The sequence below is a fragment of the Physeter macrocephalus genome, chromosome 15, assembly GCF_002837175.3.
Source record: "Physeter macrocephalus isolate SW-GA chromosome 15, ASM283717v5, whole genome shotgun sequence".
Taxonomy (NCBI): Eukaryota; Metazoa; Chordata; class Mammalia; order Artiodactyla; family Physeteridae; genus Physeter; species Physeter macrocephalus.
In genome coordinates this window covers 19,902,027-19,925,267 of record NC_041228.1, presented here as the reverse complement: position 1 = coordinate 19,925,267, position 23,241 = coordinate 19,902,027, and the positions used below count along the sequence as shown (strand labels likewise).

The 23,241-nt window shown below is 42.0% G+C and overlaps 1 protein-coding gene across 8 annotated transcripts in view; it reads right to left on the bottom strand.

Annotated features, from left to right (window-relative positions):
- Positions 1 to 23,241, bottom strand: part of SAMD12 (sterile alpha motif domain containing 12) — a 413,132-nt gene that overhangs the window by 166,783 nt on the left and 223,108 nt on the right. For 4 of the 8 annotated variants that reach the window (XR_003683355.2, XR_008619453.1, XM_024129448.1 and 1 more), the window contains exon 4: positions 10,108 to 10,248. Coding sequence is in view for 6 of the 8 variants with exons in the window: in XM_024129448.1 (XP_023985216.1) it covers positions 10,108 to 10,248 (141 nt within the window). In the remaining 2 variants the exon portion in view is untranslated. Of the gene's footprint in view, positions 1 to 6,665; positions 6,793 to 10,039; positions 10,249 to 23,241 lie in introns of those variants that run through there. The other 4 variants (XM_028500390.1, XM_024129447.2, XM_028500393.1 and 1 more) reach the window with 3 other exon arrangements.

The following is a 23,241-nucleotide window of genomic DNA, read 5'->3' as shown; positions in this document are numbered from 1 at the left end:
CTTGGAAATGTATTGCGGGTAAAGCCCAAGAAGGTAGCAGGTTGAAGAAATGCTGTCTTGGAGGCAATTGGGAAAGGACATAATCAAATAACGCCGAGTGAAAAAGTGTCAATGAAAGACCCCAGTGACAGAAGAATAATTTGCACACAATCCTATAAAATTATGAATCCAACATCCTCACCCACCATGAGCCCCTGCGCAATTAACTGGGTTTTAGGAGAAAAGGTTCATTCTACAGTCACTTGACAGTGTCACTCAGGAGAACATTGAAGACTTCAAAACATTAGGCCAAACAACTCAAGGTAGGTGGGGTGGCTTATATATTTAAGAGCCCTTGCCAAAGGTTTACACGTTTAAGAGCTACTGCCATTGTTTTTACTAGTCAATACAAAAAGATCACAAAGGAATAAAAGATACTTTTGGCAATTCTGCTCCTGGATAATGCAAAATGGCTTTGTAGTTCCTCTCGTTTATTACAAATCCATTTAAACATTATACTGCATGCACTGTTTTGAGAAGATGACGTTGAAAATGAAATAGAGCTGGTAAATGAAAGGGTAACAATTACATTTAAATCAGCAAAATACATTTAAACAGAGGATCCACTCTCTGTGGGACACTACTAGGAGGTAGGAGAGCACAGCAAAATCAGAAGACAGCTGTGGTTGCCCATGATCTGCAGGGGAGACAAAGAGACTGCACGCCCCCATGCTCTTGGACAAGCTTCTCCTCCTGCCTCCTGCGAGCTCATGTCCATCTGTCAAAACTTGTATCCCTCAAGATCTAGTTCATGAGCTACACCTTCGGCAAATTTTCCTTCCCAGTCTCCCCCCCCACCCCCGCCAATTCCCAGATGAGGTTAAGTTCCAGTTCTGTGCCACCACTCTACACCTACGCATCTCTACCACGGCATTGATATCCTATCCCTACTGCTAGATTGGGTTGGGTGTTCCTTTTTATCCCTAGTACCTACCACAGAGCCTGTTACTCACTGGATGGAAGAACAAATAGATACTCAACAGACACTGTGTAATGAATAGACTATTAGTGTGAACAGAGTGCTTAGTGACGAAGAAGAGGGAATGACTGGTTCTGCCTGAGAGATAAGGTAAGGCTTCTCAGAAGAGGTCATATCTCACCACGGCTTGGTCCTTTCATGAGTTTTATTATACCATACTCATAACAGCTCTGTGAAATAGATCCTATCCCCATTTTTACAACTAAGGAATCTTAATCTCCAACAAGTAACTTGCCCAAAGTTAATACATCTATGAAATGGCTTAGAATGGATTTCTATGGAGTGCTAAAGCATTTGGATTTTATTCCGTAGGCAACTGGGAGCCATCAAATGCTTTTAGGAGGGAAATAACGTTGTCAGAAATATATTTAAATTAACTCTGGCACGAGAAGTGGGAAGTTAATTAAAGGAGAGTGAATGGGGCAGAGCAGAGACTGGCGATCAAACAATAACTAGTAGGTTATTCTAATGGCCTAGGAAGGAGCCAAAGAGGGATGATTTAACACAGTGGCAAGGAGGCGGATGAGACAGGCAATGACTGGAAAGCCATCTTACAAGCAGAATTCAGAGGGTTTGGTCACTGATTACAGATGAGTAGGGTGGGGAAAGGAGTGACTCTAAGCCTTCTCCATTTAGGTGATGGTGTGAGGAAGGCATTAATAACCTTGAGAAGTAACACAGGGAGAAGAATTGGCTGGGGAGATGGTGAGAAAGACGATGGGGGTGACTTTGGATATTTTAAATTTGAGATGTCAGTGGAATATTCAGAGGTTCACATCTTTTAAGCTTCATAGAGGTCTAAGATGTATTTGAAAGTAACTTTGAAGTAGGGGATGGTTAAAGAGATGGGAGTGGGTGAAACTCTTCAGAGAGCATGCAAAATGAGAAGAGCTGAGAGGACCCATCCGCAGGGGGCATCAACATTTGCGGAGTGGTAGAGGAAGGCGGCAAGCCACCTGCCCGAGGAGGAGCCACTAGAAACAGAAGGGGAGAACCAAGAGTCATTATCACGCTCATGGAAGAGATGAACACCAAGGAGGAAAAGCTTAAGGCTATCCATTGATGAAGCAGAGAAGCCAAGTATGAAGAGAACTGATATGTGAGCATCAGATTTGTAACACCAGTGGAACAGCTGAATAAAAGATGTGGAGGAGCCTGGAAATTAAATAGTGTAATTTGAGAGATACTAGAAAGGGCCATCAGACATACCTCATGAACACATAAGAGGGAATCTGACTGGCTCATGTTTTCTCTCCCAGGAGCTGCAAATATTATTAGATTTTTTTTCCTCAGAAAAGAGACAAAGGAAGTGTTTCTCAATGACAATTGGAGAAAACCATATCCTACTGCCTGTACATTGATGCTAGAATTTTTTAATTGAATTAATGAGTGAGCTGTAAACACACTTGACCTAAACTTACCTTGAGACAATTTATTAGAAACTCCCAGGAAAGCAGGGCCCTCTTAAAATAATGGTGGCTCTAAGAAGTGCTAGGTAGGACATCTGCAAAGATGCAGTGATTTTCAGAAAATCTCCAGTATTTTTATATGTATTAAAGCCAGTCTCTAATGCTGTTATTCTATTTTTATTATCCTAAGAATACTGGCCTGGCAGTTTCTTATGTAGTTTAATGTATAGTTATGATTCATCCCAGCAATCCCACTTCTAGGTACTCAGCTAATGAATGAAAACTGATGTTTATACAAAACCTGTATGTGAATGCTTCTAGTAGTGTTGTTAGTAGTTGCCAAAATTGGAAACAACCCAGATGTCCTTCAACTGGGGAATGGATAAACTGTGGTATATCAAACCAATTCAATACTAAACAGTGAGCATGAATGAACAAGTAACACACACCCTCAGCTTCAGTAAGTCTCAATGCATCATAGCAAGTGAAAGCAGCAAGACTTCATGATTCCCTTTAAATGACATTCTGGAAAAGGCAAAACTAAAGGAACAGAAAACATATCGGTGGCTTCCAGAGGCTGGAGGTAATGAGAGGGGTTGACAACAAAAGGGTACCATGGAGTTATGGAACTGTTATATCTTGACCGTGGTGGTGGTTATACAACTGTATGCATTTGTTAAAACTTGCAGAACTGTACACTAAAAATAGTGAATTTTACTGTATGTAAATTGTACCTTAATAAAAACAATGAGAAAAAAAGAATACCATCCTGGGAATTAAGAGACTGGGATCTAGCTTCAGTTATGCCACTGACTAGCTGTGTAACCACAGACTATCCTCTAACCTTCTCTGGGTCTTGGTGCCCAAAACTGTAAAGCGAGATTGGAAACTTTCTCAAAGAGTCTATTGCTGTGTTCTACAAAGACTTCCTTCTTTAAGCAAGGTGGTGGACCAGATGGCCTATTTCAATTCAGATGGCCTACTTCAGTTGCTAAAGTATCATTGTGAGGGTGACTGGACTAAAATACTCAATCTGTACACATGGTTCTGAAAAGCCTTCTTGGATTAGAAAAATAGTGTTTCTAATTTGTGTCGTGGAGCTTTGGAAAAGTCCATCTGGTCATGTAATTCTCAACTAAAATTTGACACATATATCTGGACAATGTGGAAACAGCCCTTCGGGAAACACTAATGTTTAATGAGCTATAACTGGCCTTGGTAAACAATCATACTCTTCTTTTTTTCATTTTGTAGGCACTAATTAAAAAAGGCCTTTGAAGATGGCAGCATTTACTATCTTCGTTTGCCTTACCCTCCAGTTGGAACATTGTTTTCTACTGCTTACATTTACCCAACCCTCAGAGTTACTATTACATTTTTACACTATCCATGCATTTGTAGCCAAGAAAGACACTGAAAACGACACCCCAGGAGTGGTTCCATACTATAGTGTCCCTGGGGTTGAGGGAAGAGTATACAGCTCAAAAGGGAAGATACTAAGAATAAAACAATAATCTTGATGATGATGACAAAAAGTTTACATTTTTGACCCTGTGAAGCAAGGGTCCACAAACTATGGACTAGAAATTGTGTTTGTAAATAAAGTTTTATTGGTACACTACTATGCCAATTCATTTAAGATTGTCTGTGGTTGTTCTCCCATGATGCGGTGGTTACAACAGACACTCTATGGCCTACAAAGACTAAAATCCTTACTATCTAGCTTTTTATAGAATAAGTCTGCCAACCCACTTTCACAGAGTATGCCATGAACTATGCTATATAATTTCCACATAAAATCTCGTGTAACCATCACATCATTGCTATGAAATAGGAATTACTCATTTGACAGATCAGAGGTGATGAAGTGTAATGGATAAAAGTTTGCTGTGAAGTCAGACAGACCTGTACTATGCTTTTTTACTAGTTGTCTGATATTGGGTCTGTTAATTAAATTCTCCATCCTCAGTTTCCCCGTATGTAAACTGAGGCTAACAACACTACTGATTATGGTAGGGTAAATGTCAGGAGTTGATGTGACAATTAGTGCACTGCTTTGCATACAGTAAACATTTTATACTCATTAGCTATATGAGAAATAGCTTTCAGTATCCCTGGGTGTTTTTCTTCCTAGAAATATCCAGTATTAAAGAGGTAAGGATGCCTCGCATATGCTTGATTACAGATTAATTTGACAGATGCCAAAATAATTTGCACCACTTCTGTGTGTTACATAAGGCAACTTTTTCCCCTGTCTCTCATGAACTAAGCCGAAGGAAAGTATAATAATGACATTTCCAGCTCTGTACTGCATTTCCCAAAAGATAGCGGGAGGTACCCTGACACGGCTAAGTTTCCTGCAGGAATGTGCAAGCAAGTAAGACCACCAGATGGATATCCTGGACACTCCACAGACAGGACACAGAAGACCAAAAGGCTGAATGAAGGAAGAACTACCTTAAAGGCACCAAAGGGAATGACAGTAAAGCAGGGCTAAACACTGATTATGTTGCCTGCAAATGTCAGGTAGTTACAGGACCACTGTGAATAAAGGCAGGGAAATCAGAGGCCAGCATTTTAGCTGAAGGACGGTTCTGGCTTTAGATAATGAGCTGTTTCAGGAATTTTTGTCATGATTCATTGATAGTGCCTATAAACTGATGTATTTACTATGAATCCACCATAAACATTTTTTTGAACACCTTATAGTTTTCGTCTTTGGTCGGTATCCACAAGGAGGAGAGTAAGAAAAAGGAGGGCAGAGACTTCACCTTCCCTGTGTTCAGATAACCCACAGTGGCTGGCTAGAGCTCTCCTAGTCCATTTGTGACTATCTTGGCCATATTACTGTCATTGGGCTCCTGGCAACTGAGTGACAATGACTGGTGTAGAATGAAAAGCTTAAGACAAGTTTTAAAACATCAATTAAAAGTTGGAAAATTAGACTTAATTATCTATTAGCTTATTTCTTCTAGAAACGCAGTAGAATGAGCTTTCAGATGGGTGTATCTAATTTGGAGGTCTGATTACAAACTGAGATAACTGATTTGATGTGTGTATAATTTCTACAACCAAAAGAATGTTGTTTCCTTGAGAGATTTTCAGAGTTCATTTGTTTCATTTTGGAGTTCATTTCCAAGTTTGTGGTAGGTTCTTCTGAACGCCTCTCGTGGGGATAAATAAGACTTCATCCTTTGAGGATGGGGTTCCTCTTTGGAAATAGCAGCCTGATATTTAGCTTTAGATCTTGTAAATAAAGCGGGTAATCAAGCATGGAGAAACATGGTGGGTCCAAGATAAAGATTGGAAAAAACAAATAACCCAATTAAAAAAATGAGTAAAGGATCTGAACAGATGTTTACCCACAGAAGATACACAATGGTCAATGAGCACTTGAAAGGTGTTAAACATCATTAGCCATCAGGGAAATGAAAATCAAAATCACAGCGACATACCACTTTACACATATTAGAATGGTTATAATAAAAAAGACAGACAATAACAAGTGTTGACAAGGATGTGGAGAAATTGAGACCCTCATACACTGCTTGTGGGAATATAAAATGGTACAGCTGCCGTGGAAAACTGTCTGGCAGCTCCTGTAACTTACACTGGGAGTTACCATATGACTCAGTAATTCCACGGCCAGGTATATAACCAAGACAAATGAAAACAGGTCCACACAAAAACACACATTCAAAATAGCATTATTAATAATAACCAAGATTCAGAAACAATACAAATGTCTAACTGAAGAATGGATAAATAAAATGTGGTACATTCATACGATGAAATACAATTTGGCAAGAAAAAGAAATGAAATACTGATACATGCTTACAACATGAGTAAACCTTAGAACCATTATTCTAACTGAAAAGAGCCAATTGCAAAATACACATATTGAATGATTCCATTCATAGGAAATGTCTAGAAGAGGCGAATAGACAGAAAGTAGATTAGTGGTTTCTAAGGGCTGGTAGCTGGGGGGGGGCCTTGGGAGGAAACGGGGAATGACTGTTAATGGGTACTGGGTTTCTTTTTGAGGGTGATGAAAATGTTTTAAAATTAATTGCGGTGACGGTTGCACAACTCTGTGACAATACTTAAAATCACTAAATTTACACTTTGAGGAAACTGTATATTCTGTGAATTATTGCTCAATAAATGATATTATAAAAATAAAGCTTTCATATAAATTAATGAGGTTGATTTAATTTTGTGGCGTCTATTACTGATAGCTAACTATGTTCTGTACTTACTGTCACACTGCACTGAGTGATGTATATATTTGAGCTCCTTTAACTCTTACAGCATCCCCATGAGGTGAGCAGATTTGCAGATCTCACTTTTCAGAGAACAGCAAACTGGAACACAGACAGATTAAGTAACTTCCCTGAAAATAACACAGCAGTAAGTGTTGGGGCCGAGATTTAAAATTCAGGCCTGTCTGATGCTAAAATTCATTCTTTCTCCGTATTTCTTTTAAAACATTTTACTCTTTTAAACAGTTAACACACACATATTTCAAGACACAGAGTGACTTAAAAAGCATATGTCCCCTATCCATCTTCTTCTCAGTCCCATAGGTATAGTTTGTATCAGCTTCTTGTGCATCACCATTTTCTTATGTAAACAAAGCACATGCAAATATACATTACTATTTCTCGCTCTCTCATTTGCAAATGCAGTATACTCTCTCCCTTGTTCTGCACCTTGTTTTTTCCACTTCACCTGGCATCTCAGAGCTCCTTCCATATTACTATTCTTCATTCTTGTGCTTATAACTTCCAAGTATACTCCAGTGCCTGGATGTACCATAACTCATTTAGCTGGTCTCCTAATGAGGGACACTTAGGTTCTCCCTAAACTTTCGCGATTCAGTTAAAGCTTTGAAATCGCCTCCAAAAGTAAGAAGGAAACACGTTAAGAAATACAATCATTTGTGAAATAAGTCCCTTTCCTCAAAAACTGGCTACTTTGAAGGCAACAGCCCTCATTTAAATGTGTTAGTTGGAAAATATTTCTTAAGAACAAATAAAATTTAATTGCATTACACCAGAGTCACAGTCCTATGTGAGCTGGGAAGGAAAATGTATCTCTAGAGACTGGAGGGGTGAGTTACACTCTTTAAGGGGAAAGCTCATGGATTTCTGAAAACTAAGTAACATTCTAAGCCACTTGTTTGTACTTATTTAGCATATTATTTCCACTGATTAATATTTTCTGAGATGAGGAATCAAATATTCAACACCGAATCACATATCACCCCCCTGGTACCTTTCCATATGATATGTATGTTAAGCCATTCAGTTCACTTGGGTGGAATGGAGTTACAAAATTCTTATAATAGCAAACCTAGACCCCAAATATTTTAAGGCCACTCCAGCTGTCCTCAGAACTTCTATCAGTCACAACAACAACTTGTCAATTTTTGTTTCACTTTTTAAAAAAAGAAACCATCACTTCAATAAGGCAACAGATTTTCAAAAGCTGTCTGACATGAAATGAGTTTGAACATTAACATGGAAAGGACAAGCGATTAAAAAAGGTAGTATGAGTGCAGACAAAATATCCAAGAGCTAGAGAATGTGATCTCTTGTAAAGGGAATGGAATGAAAGAGTTCTAAAGGCACAGCTTTTCAAAGCTAAAGAAAATGACAACAACTGAATTGAAAAGGCTGAACTTAGCATTATCTTCCCAAAACACAAACAAACATATATTTAGCTTAATAGAGTTGAGTACTATCTCAGGAAAAATCTTATATATTATGAATCTAGGACAATGAAAGCTGTAGAAAATGATTTTGCAAAGCAAACACACTGCAGGCTGACAGTAGCAGAGGGAAAAAAAAGTTCAAGGTGCATGGGATGAGTTCAGGTCTCATTCTATATATCATCACGGGAGAAAACAAAAGAGCTAAGAAACCCCAGACGTTAAATAGAACAGGGCAGAAAGACGCTTGTGACGGAAGCTTAAAAAATGTGAATGCATATTCTGATTATAACCGTAATATGGATTTATAGTAGAAGATTTGGAAAATTTAGAAAAATATAAAGAAAACAGTTAAAATCACCCACAATCTCACCACCCAAAGAGAACCATTATCAAAATACTGGCAAAACCATTTGCATCTCCTTTTCTGTGTGCATATAAAAATACGTTCTTTTTACAAAATTGGGCTCATATTATAAATAACATTTTATACATGGCCTTTCCCCCCTACTTCCTATTACTTCTTGAGTACTTTCCCATGTTGTCATGTATCCCTTGAAGATATAATTCCAATGACTATACTATATTGTATCTTCTGAATTCAAATAGAATTATCTGATTCTCTCCATACTGCCGAACATCTAGGTTGTTTCTAATTTTTCAGTTTTATAAATAGCACCACAATGGACATTCTTGTGATAAACCTTTGAATCTCTGTTTACTTCTTAAAAGAACTTAAAAGTATATCAGTACGTCAGATTCACATTTAAGTCACTCAGTGTAACTTGTACCTGTGAATTTACCATTGGAAGTCTCTGGAGACCAATGCAAACAATGTATATCAAATAAACAATATATTTTCATATCACTCGAAGTGTATATTTATCCTTCTGGAACAGTCATCTTTCAGGCAGTACATTACTTCCTCCAGGCAAATAGACTATTAATTGGTTAATCTAAATGCAATAACATGAAATTTGGCTGATCCAGATTTCTCCAATCAGTATGCATGCAATTAACAATAGTCTGCAGATTGAAAAATACCCAAGGCTCTCAAAAATATATATTTTATCATCCTTTCATTTAAAATGGTGTACAATGGGCATTAAAATAAAACAAATAAAGGGTTATAGTTAATGGAGGTTGACAGCAACCAAATCTTACCTAGACATATAACTTATAGTGTAACTTAAGGTTTTCTTCAAGATCCAGCTTTATTCTGTCACTTCCAGTTATAGGGCTTCTAAATGATTTCAACATATTGAAATTATTAATGATTCTTGTTTAGAACTATATGGTTGTTAATACTGCAGTTTTAAATTCCCTATAATCTATTTAAAAAACTATTCTATTTTTAAGATGACAAATAGGGTTCTCAAAATTTCTAGAGAGTGTGTAAACATATATATGTATGTATATATATACACACACACACACACACACACACACACATACCTCTAAAATGTTCTTCTCTCAGTGAAAAGCGAAGTAAAGCAAAACGCCATGGCCGTATGAACTATGGAATCACTCAAATTCCAAGGCCCCCTCAAAATTGGTAGTCAGACTAAAATAGCTGGGGCTGCACTGTACAGTTGTGCAGGCTGCACACTGTACAACTCTAGGTGGTGCAATCGTATACTGATCTATGTAACTGGTACTCTGGGGGTTGTGCAGTGCACAACCTATATAGCTGTATGTGATGACCTTGAAATTAGCTCAGATAATTCTGTTTGCTTATCCATTACTTATCTGTACATCCTTCCCCTTAGTGAGCTAAGAAAAAGAGAGGTTTTAGGAGGGAAGTGGCCTTTAAACCTATATACTTTTTTTTTTTAATGAAAGAAAATTCTGCAAAAAACCAAAACAAAACAAGCCAGTTTTTCCCTGGCTCCCTTCTGTCACGACAGTAAGGGTTTCTTTCCTCCCATCTCCCCTTCCATCCACCCACTAGGCAGCAGCAGGATACCTTGTGTGAGTAACTGTAGGTTTCGGACTTCTTCTCGCACCTTCAGCTGGAGCACCTGTTGTAAGATGTGCTGCCGGAGGCTCTCCTGAGCAATCCCCATCCGCTCAAGCTTTTTGTCTGTAAGTCTCAGCAGGGCTCGCCCTGCAGGGTTTCAAGAAATAAGAGGAAAAGCAAATGAACAATGGCTGGAAAAGGATTTCCATCTTCCTCTGGGCTGATCCTGCCGTAACAGAAGTTTCCATCTAAACACAGACACTTTAGAATAGAGGGTTCTCCATTATGCCTGCTGCCTGGAATGGATAGGCAGGATGGAAAAAATCCACAACTTTAAAAAAAGAACTTCAATTTTTATCTAATATTGGCAATCCCCAACTGACTCACACATTGAGTTAAATAAATCAGCAACATTTTAACCTGGGTATTTGGGTCACAGATTGCATGTTTCCATAGAGACAATGCTCTCTGTTGGGTGATGGGTTCTGAGGCTCGCCCATAAGAGCCCATGTCACTGATAAGCCAGCTGAAGTCTTAGATGCTCTAACTGTGGTTATAGATAAACTCCGGCAGTGTTTAACCAGGTTACGATAATGTTTCTGTGAAACATGCATCTGAAGGCCCAGTTTTAATCGGCAGGCACCCACCTCCCCTGCTGCACCCCTGGTGCCAGGCTGGAGTTCCATCTTTGGCTGGTGGGAGCTACGCCTTAACCCAATCACTGGCCTAAGGCAAAAGTTCCAGCAGGGCTGAGCGTGGGCAAAAACAAGGAGCCTCCGGTGTGAATGCCCTCAGAACAGACACGCTGGGCCCTGGGCAGCCTGGCATAGTTTCCTCTCAACCTCCTTCTTTTCCTGGGTGGTGGCGTGGGGTGGGGCGGTCTGCATGCTTCCCTTGCTACTGTGGTTTCCATCAAATTCCCGAATTCTCTCTACTCTGTGCTTGACCTGCACAAGAAATAAAGAGAATAGCACGGCCCTGTACTCTCCCTCCAACACTCCCAGTCACCAGACCTGCAGGTCTTCTTTCATTTTAATTGATGACGAACAGACAGAGTCCCCCAGTGATCAATGGTAAGTCTTAGGGTATACTATGATATATGCTTCAGGAACTAAATTCTCTACCTCCTCAAAAAATAAACTCAACAGCCAGAAGGTGAGGTTAATGGGCATTTTAATCTGAGGAACAGGGAAGCCTGTGGGGCCTCTGAGTAGAGACAGGTGAACAGGGAGAACCAGTTAAGAGCAACCCATGCTGTGCATACTTCTCTTTTACCTCCCTTTAAGCTTTGCTAAATGCATCAGTCAGGATAAGTTAGGGTCCATGCTGCAGTAACAGGCAACCCCAAAATATCAGTGGCTACAACAAAGTTTATTTCCTGCTTATTCTACATGTCGACTGCAAGTCCACCCATTTTGAGGATTGTTGATCATTGTACCAGAGGGAAAAGAGAGGTGCTGGAAGCTCTCATAGTAGCAATGAAATGCTCAGCCTAGAGTCATTTATAAATTTTTGGCCAGAACTAATCACATGAACTTTCCCACCCGCCAAGGGTCCACACATGAACTGTGCTTCCATCATGTGCCAGGAAGGTGGTGGTGGGGAAGAGATATATTTGATGGGCAGCACTGATAAGAACCACACCAATATCGATTTGGCTCTGGACCGGTGCCTGGCAAGGAAGTGAGTGCAGGGAGTTGTGGAGGTGGGTGGTAGTCTGAAGCTTCAGTAAAATGTGCATGTGGAAGAGGAAAAAGAGGTGGGGGAAGGGGAACCTGAGGTAGCTTGGCAACAGTGGGCAGATCATGGTGGCCATGAGAAAGGAAGCACAGGACACACACAGACTCAAGTAGTTCTGACTGTCTTCGGCAATAGGCAGAATGATGCTCTTTCTGCCAAAGACGTCCACATCCTCATCTCAGGAACCTGTGAGTTTGTTACCTTATATGACAAAAGGGACGCTGCAAATGTGATTTTATTAAGGATCTTGAGATGGGAGAGTACTGGCATTACTCAGGTGGGTCCAATCGAATCACATGGGTCCTTATAAGTGAAAGAGCAACACAGAAGAGCCAAAGAGGGGAGAGATGTGTCAGCGGAAGCAGACATTGGAGAGATGCAACCACAAACCAAGGAAGGCAGCCTTCAACAAGGTGGAAAAGACAAGGAAGTGGATTCTCTCCCACACCCTCCAGGAGGAATGCAGCTCTACCTTGATTTTTGCCCCATAGGACCCATTTTGGACTTCAGATCCCTACAACTGTAAGATAATAAATTTGTGTTGTTTTAAGCCACTAAGTTTGTGGTAATTTGTTACAGCAGCAATTGGCCTTGCAACTGGAACTTAACATGTTTTTAAGAAGTCAACTGAGGGACTTCCCTGGTGATCCAGTGGTTAAGAATCCACCTTCAAATGCAGGGGATGTGGGTTCAATCCCTGGTCGGGGAACTAAGATCCCATATGCCGTGGGGCAACTAAGCCTGTGTGCTGCAACTACTGAGCCCACGCGCCACAACTAGAGAGGAGCCCACGAGCAGCAATGAATGATGTCCCATCCGCAACACAGATCCTGTGTGCTGCAACTACGACCTGACGTAGCCAAATAAACAAACAAACAAATATATGTAAATAAAAAAAAGTCAACTGATGGCTTCAGATTTCCTTTGCTATCCCTCTCCTAATTTCTGGGCACCGGCATACTCAAAGGTGCAGAGCTAAGGAGTGGTGAGTATGAGTCCCAGGCTTCCGGGACAGCCCTGCCTTCAAGTATTCTGCTGTCAGACCTTGATCCTGAAGTGATGTTTGGAAAACACTGAATGGGACTTGGGTATCATTTACATGGATAATTGGTCTCCAAATAGCAGATATTTAGCTCTTTATATAGGCCCTCAACTCAACAACAAATAACTGCAAAAACCCATGAAATTCAGACTATCTAATTCTCTTCCTCCTCCCCTTTCTGGTCCTATTTGTGCTGTGGTTTTACAAACTGGGACCTTCAGCAGCCAGAGTTGCTGAGGTGTTGGTAAGATACTTGGGAGCTTTGGTCCCGAGAGGTTGGCTGGTCCATCGTTAGTGCTCAGAGAGAGGGTTTTGTTCCGGTGTGCATGGTTCAGTTTCTTTGCAGACAAAGAAACAAAGATGTCCCCTTCCCCCAAGAACCTCCAGCTTCAACTGTTCCATCAATGCATCTGACTGATCAAAATGTGGATACATAAGCCCTATCAGAATTTTATCTCCTACTTGGGTTAATAGCATCAGCTTTGAATGTACAAGTAACAAAACTCTACCAGTTATAAAAGTTTGTGCATTTCACATTGTGTGGTACAAACAATTGTACCTATCAACATTTCACCTCTTATAGGCTTGACTGTTCAAGTTGTTTCAGCCCTGAGACTAAAGATGTTCTTGCTGTTATTTTCATTATTTCCATTGATAGAAAGGAAAATTGAGAAAACTTAAAGAATACTGAAAACATGACAGCTTTTCCTAATTCTTACTACTACACCTTTAGGTGTGCTTTATCTTTAGCAGTAAGGAAATAGAAGTCTTAGGAGAAAGATTAAGGGAAATTATATAAAAGAATTTCCTGGTAAAACAACTTCTAGAAAAGATCGTGATCCGTACACCGAGGAATTTATGAACAAAATCTGATTTGCTGCCTTTCTTGGATGGTTTCTAGAGAGCCATTTAAGTCTGTGGTTCTGAAAACTCTTCACAAACAGTAGATCATTTACAGGAGCAAACGTCCTAGCAATCTCCTAACCCACCATCCCCTGCTGACCACAAAATAAAGAGTGTCCAAACAAGTGTGGGTCAGGGAGGCGATAAGCAGTCAATTATCAATTGCATCTTTTTTTTTTCAATTTATATCGTAACTTTTTGTTGCTTATCATAAAAATCCAATTGTTAATTCAACAAACACTGTTTGAGCACTATGTCTTGTCACTTTGTTATTTATGCTGCTGATAATGAGGAACAAGACAGGGTCACTCCTGGAGCTTTCAGACTGATAAGGAAGGCAGTTAACGATCAATGTTTATAGGTATGTGACGAGTCAATCCTAAGAAAGAGCAAATATGGGAGCCCAGAACTGGGTGAGCTAAACTAGTCTGGGTATCAAGGAGCTGTCAGGGAGTAAAGGATATTTAACCTGGGACTTAGGGAGTAAGTAAGAGTTAGACCAAGACTGCGGGATATAGCCAAGATTTTTTTTTTTAAAGAGTCCAGTAACCATGTAGATGGAGGAGGCTGCTATGGTAGGCAGAAAATAGAGGAGTGCTATTATGGCTTTTACATTCCTGCCTTTTCTCACACAAGTGTCTTGAATGACCACCTGCCTCTGTGGTCAGCTGCCTACACAGGGAGGGATCAAGGAGACAAAAGTCAACCCAATCTCAAAAAAGCAGCACTGGGACTGGTGATCCAGTGGTTAAGACTCTGTGCTTCCACTGCAGAGGGCGCCTGTTCAGTCCCTGGTCAGGGAAGATCCCACATGCCTCGGGGTGCAGGCAAAAAAAGAAAAAAAAAAAATTAAAAAAAAAAAAGAAGCACCAACTAAATTTCCTGATACTCCAAACTGGTTCTAAATGGCATTTCGGTGACCAGGCTGCTGGGCCCTTCACAGACTCATAGATTGCTGGAGTTGGAAGAAGCTTAAAGTCCTCCATATTGATCGTAGCCGGGCCTTCTACTTCTTTCCTTTATTAGGTATTTACCAAGCACCATTATATGCCTGACCCTCCTCTGGGTATCGGAGCTATAGAGATGAGTAGTATCTTCTGCCTTTGTGGAGCTTACCATTTGTGTGAGAGGCAGTCAACACATAAATAAACCGATATATAGGGGTAGACAGGGACCCCTACTGGAAGGATGGTGCTGTCGTAGTTCGGGTGGTGAGAAAAGGCCTCTCTGAAGAGGCGACCCTGGAACACACAGAAGTGTCAAGGCAATGAGAGGAATGGCAGGAAGGCCAGTGTGACTAGGGCAAAGTAGGCAAGATAAGTATGTAGGAAATGCGGTCCAAGAGAAGGCAGGGGCCAGATCATACAGGACCTCCTAGGTCTTGGTGAAGACTTTGGATTTTTTTCTAAACGGGGAATGTTTTGAGCAAGGGATGACTTGGGCATAATCTCATGTATGAAGAGAATCCCTCTGGTCAGTATGTGGGGAACGAACTGGGGATGGAGAGTAAGTGTAGCAGTGACGGGAAGAGTCAGTACACCACCAGGGCAGTCAAAACAGGAAGCGAGGGTGCCCTGCACTAGGGCGGAGGTGAAGACGTAGTGAGAAGTAGTAGAATTCTGAATTACAATACCTAGAAGTGGGGCGTGAAAGAACGGCAGACATCGGAGATGACTCAGGCTTTCAACCTGAGCCACCAATGGCTGGGGGCACCATTTCAGGGCAGGAAGTTGAGTCACTGCCCCAAGAGAGGATGTATCAGAGGGAGGAAATCATGGTAGTAGTAGTGCTATTATTTTTTTTCTTTTGGGAGCACCTGGGATGCAGAGAAGTAATAAAAAGGATGGAATTAAACAAAGGAGAACAGTTACGATAGCCTTCTTTCCTCCCCAGTGTTTTCATTCGTTCAATACTCTCCTCAAATCCCAAAGCTCTGAGTTGACTGGGGTAAGGTGAGCACAGGTATATCGTGATGGAATTTAGAGAAATCAGAGGGACCTCTTATGACCTAAGGTCTGTATTGCTTAACCCCAACAGTTGTCTTGGGTGCTAAAACTGTTTCCCAGGACTCCTTGTAGAAATCCAAGACAGGGAATATTCCAAGAGGAGGGTCGCCCGGCAGAAACATGGATCTGATGCTCTGCTAGCAATCCTGGAAATAAGAATTTTGCTGCAATTGAAGCGTGAGCATATACACAAAAGCTTTATTGCACGTGGCCTAATACAGTGCCAGCTCCATAAGAATAAGTATCTTTCCTGTCAGGTTCTCCACTGTCACAGGTTCCCTATTGCTGCCCACGTGCTGGTGCACAAGAAATATTTATTGAACGGATAGACTTAGAGCCACTAAATGAATGCTGTTTTCTTTACTCACTACTGATGATCTCAAGGTTGTTAAATTAGTGACTTTTCTGCTTCAAGAGCCTTGATTGGACACTGACTCTCATACCGACAATGAGAAATTGAATGTAACAGAAAGGAGGTGGCATTTTGTTGGTGTCGAACACAGGAACACCTGCCAAGTTGAACGGAATAGAGAACTTGAGACTAAATGACCACTTCACCTTCCTACAGGCTTAAAGAAAGACAAGTGTCTTGTTCTGCTTTGGAACAAGCACCAAGTGAGACCATAAGCTTTGCCGAGCAGATGGGCAGCAGCGAGAACAGGTAACTGACGGCAGACTTAGAGAGCAGTGTGTTAGTTTCCCACAGATGCCTTAACATGTTACAAATACAGGGGTTCCAAACAACAGAAATTTACTCCTCTTAGTTCTAGAAGCCAGAGTTTAACACTGGTGTCACTGGGCTGAAATCAAGATGTCAGCAGGACCACATCCCCTCTGGAGGCTGCAGGGGAGAATTCGTTCTTTGATACTTCTAGCTTCTGCTGGCTGCCAGCATTCCTTTGCTTGTGGCCACATCACTCTAATTTCTGCCTCTATCTTCACATCACCTTCTCCTCTTCTGTGTATGAAATTTCATCCTGCCTCTCTCTTATAAGGACACGTGATGTGATTTAGGGCCCACTTAAATAATCCTGGAAAATCTCCTCCTGCGAAGATCTTTAATCGCATCTCTGAAGACCTTTTTCTTTATAAGGTAACGTTTATAGGTTCCAGGGATTAGGACCTGAATCTCTGAATGGCCACTATTCAGTCTGTTACAAGTTGGAAGGAACCTGAGATTTCTGAGTATGGCACAGGGTTCATTGTGTTCCACGGAGAAGTGAGGCTCAGAGAAAGTATAAAACCACACAGGAAATGGCAGGAAGACTTGGGTCTAGGCAGGTGCCTCTGACTTTCAGGCCCAATCTGGTTTGTGGTCTCTAGTTCAGATGACCCCCATATTCTGTTCAGAGAATTGTAACAGAAGCCCTGTCACAGCTTTCCAAGATGAATGACCACATGTCATAAGGCCCAACAGGAAATTTCAGGGTAAACTGGAGGGGGGCAAAGGATGTGACTTCAGCTCCTACCCTACTGGAAAGTCTTGGTGTCATTGGGGAATGCCACTTTTCCCAAAGAGTGTGAGTTACAGGGCCTCTTTTCTTCTGGAAATAGAGGTCACTGTACAGTTCCCCAAACAAACAGCCATTTGTGACCAGGGTTAGCTCCAAATCTGATCCCAGGTAAAGGGCTGTGTCACACACCAGGTAGATGCCCCTGGCTCTACCCCCGTCCTGGCTGGGCCAGAGCAACATGGTGACAGGTGCTGGGCATACCATCAGGGTACCAGCGCCTGAACCCATGTTTCTTCAATCTCACCATGACTCCAAAATCAGAATCTGTGGAACAGAGATACAAGGAGAGAAGCATAATCCCAAAAGCATGGGCTCATGAGCTAAAGGGTATAGATAAATGCCCAGGAAATCACACCTGAGTCTTCATCTCCTCATCTCTACAATGGGAATGAAAATGACACTGTTTCATAGGGTGGCTGTGAGGATCAAATGACATAATACAAACACACACCCTTTGCAAACTGGAACCGCCATGACGATGCAGTCTGGGCACTACCGTTCTTGGCTGGCTGAGGATGCCTCCTCCTCCTTCCTTCTCCTCCTCCTCCTCTTCTTCCTCCTCCTCATCACAATAATAATAACAAACACTGATCGGGCCGTGACTCAGTGAGCTTTACACAGATTACCTCATTTTCAACAATTCTGTGAAGACACTTTTATTATCTATAATTGATAGCAGCTACTAAACACGGCTAAAGGTCACATACTTACTAAGCTGCAGATCTAGGAGACAAATATACGTAGAAGCCATGCTCTTTAACTACCTCTCTAAACGGCTGCCCAGGAATCCTTCCCACAACCTGACAAGCTCCGCAACCAGGCTTCTGTCAATTCTCGTGTAGGGAGCATGAGGGCCAGAAAAGGTCACCGTCTCTGAGGACTTAAAGGCAAGCAGTGCAAACCCGGGCATAACTTCACGAGGCACAAGGCTGTGATGGCCACCACCCTACAGTCTTCCCACAGTGAAGAAGGACAGGGGACTGAGGGGTCTTTGAGAGGAGCTGGGAAACAAGATTCATCCTTCCTTCATCCCACAAGGTCTAGGTCTGTACCAGGGACTGAACACATTTCATGATGAAGAACCAGGAGGAGAAAGGTAACTTCCCTGCCAGTGGGACCAGTACAGATTCTTCCAGAGCCCACAGGAGGGGCACCTAACTTAGCTGAGGTCTTTGAATTAAAAAAACACAAGTCAGGAGAGGGAGTAGGAGGGGGTAGGGCACTGGAGGCACAGGAAACAGCTTCGGCAGAGACGGAAATGACAACCAAATGGTCCACTTTAGGGAACCCTGAGAAGCTTGACATGGCTGGGTGTGGAGCACACCGTGTGAATCTCACATGCCATTTCGGGATTGCCTACCTTATAGGGTAGCCAGCTTTAGTCTTTTTTTTCCTTTTTCTGCCCAACCTGAAGCAGCACATCTGAGACACAAGACGATGTTCACAGTCATAAAACACTCATGTGTAGATCATGAATGCCTCGTTTTTTGCCTACACTGCATCCCTGCCTATTTCTGGTAAAAGGAGTTGTGTTTTGCCTTTGGCAGGGACGGTTGCTCCTCTTCAGCTGGTGGGGCTTTTACTACAGGACTTCTCATTTCTAAAGGACCACATAATTTTCTTACTATGTTTACCTTTCATTTTCTGATTCCCTCCCACCTCCTCCCATCATGTAAGGATGTTTCCAACCACCTAGCTAGAGCCTGACTCAATGGAGGCACTGAACAAATAACTTTTTTTTTTTTTTTTTTTTTTTGCGGCACGCGGGCCTCTCACCGCTGTGGCCTCTCCCGTTGCGGAGCACAGGCTCCGGACGCGCAGGCTCAGCGGCCCTGGCCCACGGGCCCAGCCGCTCCGCGGCATGTGGGATCTTCCCGGACCGGGGCGCGAACCCGTGTCCCCAGCATCGGCAGGCGGACTCCCAACCACTGCGCCACCAGGGAAGCCCTGAAAAAATTTCTTAATGCTGGGTGTGTGACCCAGGCAGGGCAAATAAAAGTTAGTAGAATTGCTATGGTTTCTAAGAGGGAAGTTCTCTTTCTTTCTTACTTAGATCATGTCCCAAGGGGCAATATAAGCTTAGACTTGCTGTCAGTGGCTGTCTCTGCCACCGTATGGAGAGAATTTGCTAGAGAATTGAGCCAACAGAGAAAGCAGAGCTGAGAAAGAGAAAGGGGGGCGGTGAGAGGAGGAAGGTTGGTGGGGGAGGGAGAGCGGGAGGTAAATAAGATAACATTATTTGATTTCCTAAAAACAGCCTTGCCTGAAGTCAGATACCCCTGGGTTTCTCCTTTATATAAGTCAACATTGAGGGGGAGGGGGAGGGGCGGGGAGCGAGTTGAACTCATTTGTACAACGTGTACTCGAGAGAATCTTGACTTACAGAGCCAAGCTTATCTGTAATTCTCAGTTGAGCTGCTGTACCATCCTGCTTATCATCATTTCAAGAAAGCCCATCAGGGTGCAGGCAAGTAAGAATAATGAGAACCCATGGTAACTTACTTTCAACAAGTTAATCATTGGCCAATTTTGTTATTTTAATTATTATACAATGTGGAAGACACCTTAAGTCCAACTGCATACTTCTGTATGTTTTGATGCACCTGGGCCACCTCCTTATCCAATGACACCTGAGGTTACAAACTCAAATGCTGTCAGGATAACATAACTGCGTGAAGAGGCCCAATCTAAGGGACAACTGGGACTTGGTGGGACAGTGCATGGGATGTTCTGCTGTTGTTTTGTTCTAAAATGTGCAATTCCAACCCATTTTTGCTGCTAGAATACAGGCTGAGTGTTGCTACAGCTCCTATTTTTAAGTTAAGAATGGAAAATCCAGAAGTTTCACGAAACCTCCTAATTTAAAATTTGCCCCTTTCCCCCGTATTACGAGAGCTAAACAAAGCATGTACATGGGTCATATTTGACTCACAAGTTGCCACTTTCAACATCTGACTTTTAACCTTTCCTCCCCCATGTCCCTCCCACCTGCAATGGAAAGGGATTCAGGCAACCTTGCCTTCAGGCTTTCAACTGACTTTTGGAATGGACTTCAGGTTCTGAGATTCTACCCTGTGCGGCCTGTTCTAGATTAACAGCAAACGAGACCAAGGGTGGTTGATGACAGTCTGAAAAGGCCTTCCGCTTCTTATAACCTAACGTGCACAGCAAACCTATCTTCTTAGGTAACCCCCCAACCCAGTGCCTAATTTCCTAAGGGTGACTGCAAAGTACCAGTACCAGAGTGAACAGGACTCTGAGGTGAGCCAACCCATTGCTTCATTTCCTGGAGAGAATGTGCACAAAACCTTCCAAGACCAATAAGTCTCTTCTCACTTCTACCTGAGAAGGCAGCCCACTGCCAAGCCTGGTCACTTACTTGGCTACATTCAGAATGATGAACAGTAAATTAAAGGCCCCTTCCCTGTGCCGAGGAAGAGATGGGTTAACGGACATTTGCACTGCGATCACTGTTAAGTAATTTACCATACTGACAGGAACTGTATATTGATTTTTTTAAACCAGTCTTGGGTAAAAAGACTTTTTTTATTTTTTTACTGAAGTAGAGTTGATTTACAATGTTGTGTTAATTTCTGCTGTTGAGCAAGGTGACTCAGTTATACACATACATGCATTCTTTTTTATATTCTTTTCCATTATGGTTTATCCCAGGATAAAGAGACTGTGTTAGACAATCTAGGTTTTTGGTTGAATATACTCAGGTGCCAATGATGTTAATAGGAGGCAACTAAAATAATGCTAATTCTCACACGAAATATAAAGTCAGAAAGAAATTTTATAGTGCTTTTCAAACAGAGGGGAAATATGGCTGTGCACTATTTTTCAGCTCTCCAAGAAGGAATACACAGCTTCCAGGCAATAAATTAAAGGTTAAATCCTTGATGTTGTTGGTAGCACACAGAGTTACCAAATCCCCTCCAAAAATTAATTTAAGAAAACCTTAAAACATTTTGTTTGGGGATTCCGTTTTAGTCCCTGGGAAGACTCAGTGACTACTTCCCTTGTACCTCAGAGCAGATTTTCCAAGCGAAGAAGTATAGTATCAACATATCGGAGACTATGGCCGAAGATTCATGATGTCATAAACCACCTTCAAGGTCTTTTCTGGTTTTGATAGGTAAACCAGATCTCTTGGTACATTTGCTTTTATTTGTCAGAATTTGTATGCATTGTCTAGGGGATTCTCTGTTAACTGAATGTCACTAGGTGAGCAGCCCACCATGCATCAGGCATCTTTCAAAATTAATTACCAGGAAGCACGTGAGGTGTCTGCCGACAGCCTCTCCCTCCCCCTCGATATTCCACCCACGGCCATAACAGCCCGACATGTACAGTGCTCATCTGCTGAAGAGGCAGGCACTGGGCTTGCTGGTCTCTCTGCACGAATTCATCTGAGCCAGTGACCCAATGCCAAAGGGATGTTTAAAAAAGTTTCAAAGCTACTTTGACTTTCTCTTCCTGATACCTAGAGATTCGTTTTTTTTCTTAAGCTTTTCAATGTTGGACTTTATGAATACCAGGGATTTCTTTGGTAGAAAGATTAACAAGTTGAGTACTAGCCCAGCTCCAGAAACATTCAGCAGAAGAGATGGAAACAGTGCTCCTGTCTTTGGGGAGCTGAAGAGTTACCTGCAGATGTAAGATCAGCAGGTATTAAACATCCTAAAAGCAATTATGTGATAAAACCTATAGCAATGACCATGAGGACCACACGATCTATCAGGAAAGCTTTGGTGAAAAAGAAAGAGGTCTTGGGTTTGGAGTTGAAAGTCAGGGCTGCATTGACCACTTATTTGCTCCACGGTTACTGTTGTGATGATTCACCTTTCTAGGCTTCAGTTTTTTCACCTGTAAACTGGGGATGAAATGATACCCTCTCCCCCATGTTGTGCTGATTAGGTACTCAATGAAGGCAGTAGAATAGAGAGTGTCATTGCCATTTTTAGGAAGCAGACCTAAAGAAAGCTAAGGGTCCCACCCAAAATCCTATAGGGAGTGCTGTAGTTCATTCCAAAACTACGATGGAAGCACCTGAAAGGATGGCACCCTGATGATGACAGTGGGTATTCTGTCTCAGGTAGTGGTAAAAAGCAAAAGAAAATTTGATTTAGTACATCCCCAATTTCAAGAGTCATCAATATGACATGCAAGTAGAGTGGGTCTTACCTGCTTGACCTTGTCTATTTGGGTGCTACTGACATTTGGGGCTGGGTAATTCCTTGCTGTGGGGAGCAGTCCTGGGCACTGTAGGATGTTTTGCAGCATCCCTGGCCTCTACCAACTAGATTCCAGTAGCATCTACTCCCAGTTGTGACAGGCAAAAATGTCTTCAGGGACTTCCCTGGCGGTCCGGTGGTTAAGAGTCCACACTTCCACTGTAGGGGGCAAGGGTTCAGTCCCTGGTCAGGGAGCTAAGATCCCGCACGCCACGTGCGTGGCCAAAAAAAAAAAATGTCTTCAGATTTTTGCCAAATGTCTGTTGGAGGGCAAATTCACCCTTGGTTGAGAACCACTGATGTAGATGTTTGCTTTCAACTAAGTGATTCTCAAAATGCTAATCCAAGAGACGCTCATGGGACTCAGGTAGATAAGGAGGCAAACCAACAAAAAACATACTTTTGAGAAAAGCACCTACTATGTGTTAGGCCCATTCCCATCCATTACTCCATTTAATCCACAAATCACCCTGGGAAGCATTCTTTTCTCCATTCTACGGATGAGGAAACACATTCATGGAGATAAAGTTCCAAAGCGTACAAGACGAACAAGGATCCCAATTCAGTTCTACAAGTAAAAATTTCCATGCATTTGATCTTGAAATGCCTCAAAGCCCATAACCACAACACTTCCAATGAGGTTTAACTGAAGGGTCCTCATGAATAAAAGAGTAATGGAAGTGAAATAAGGTTCCCCT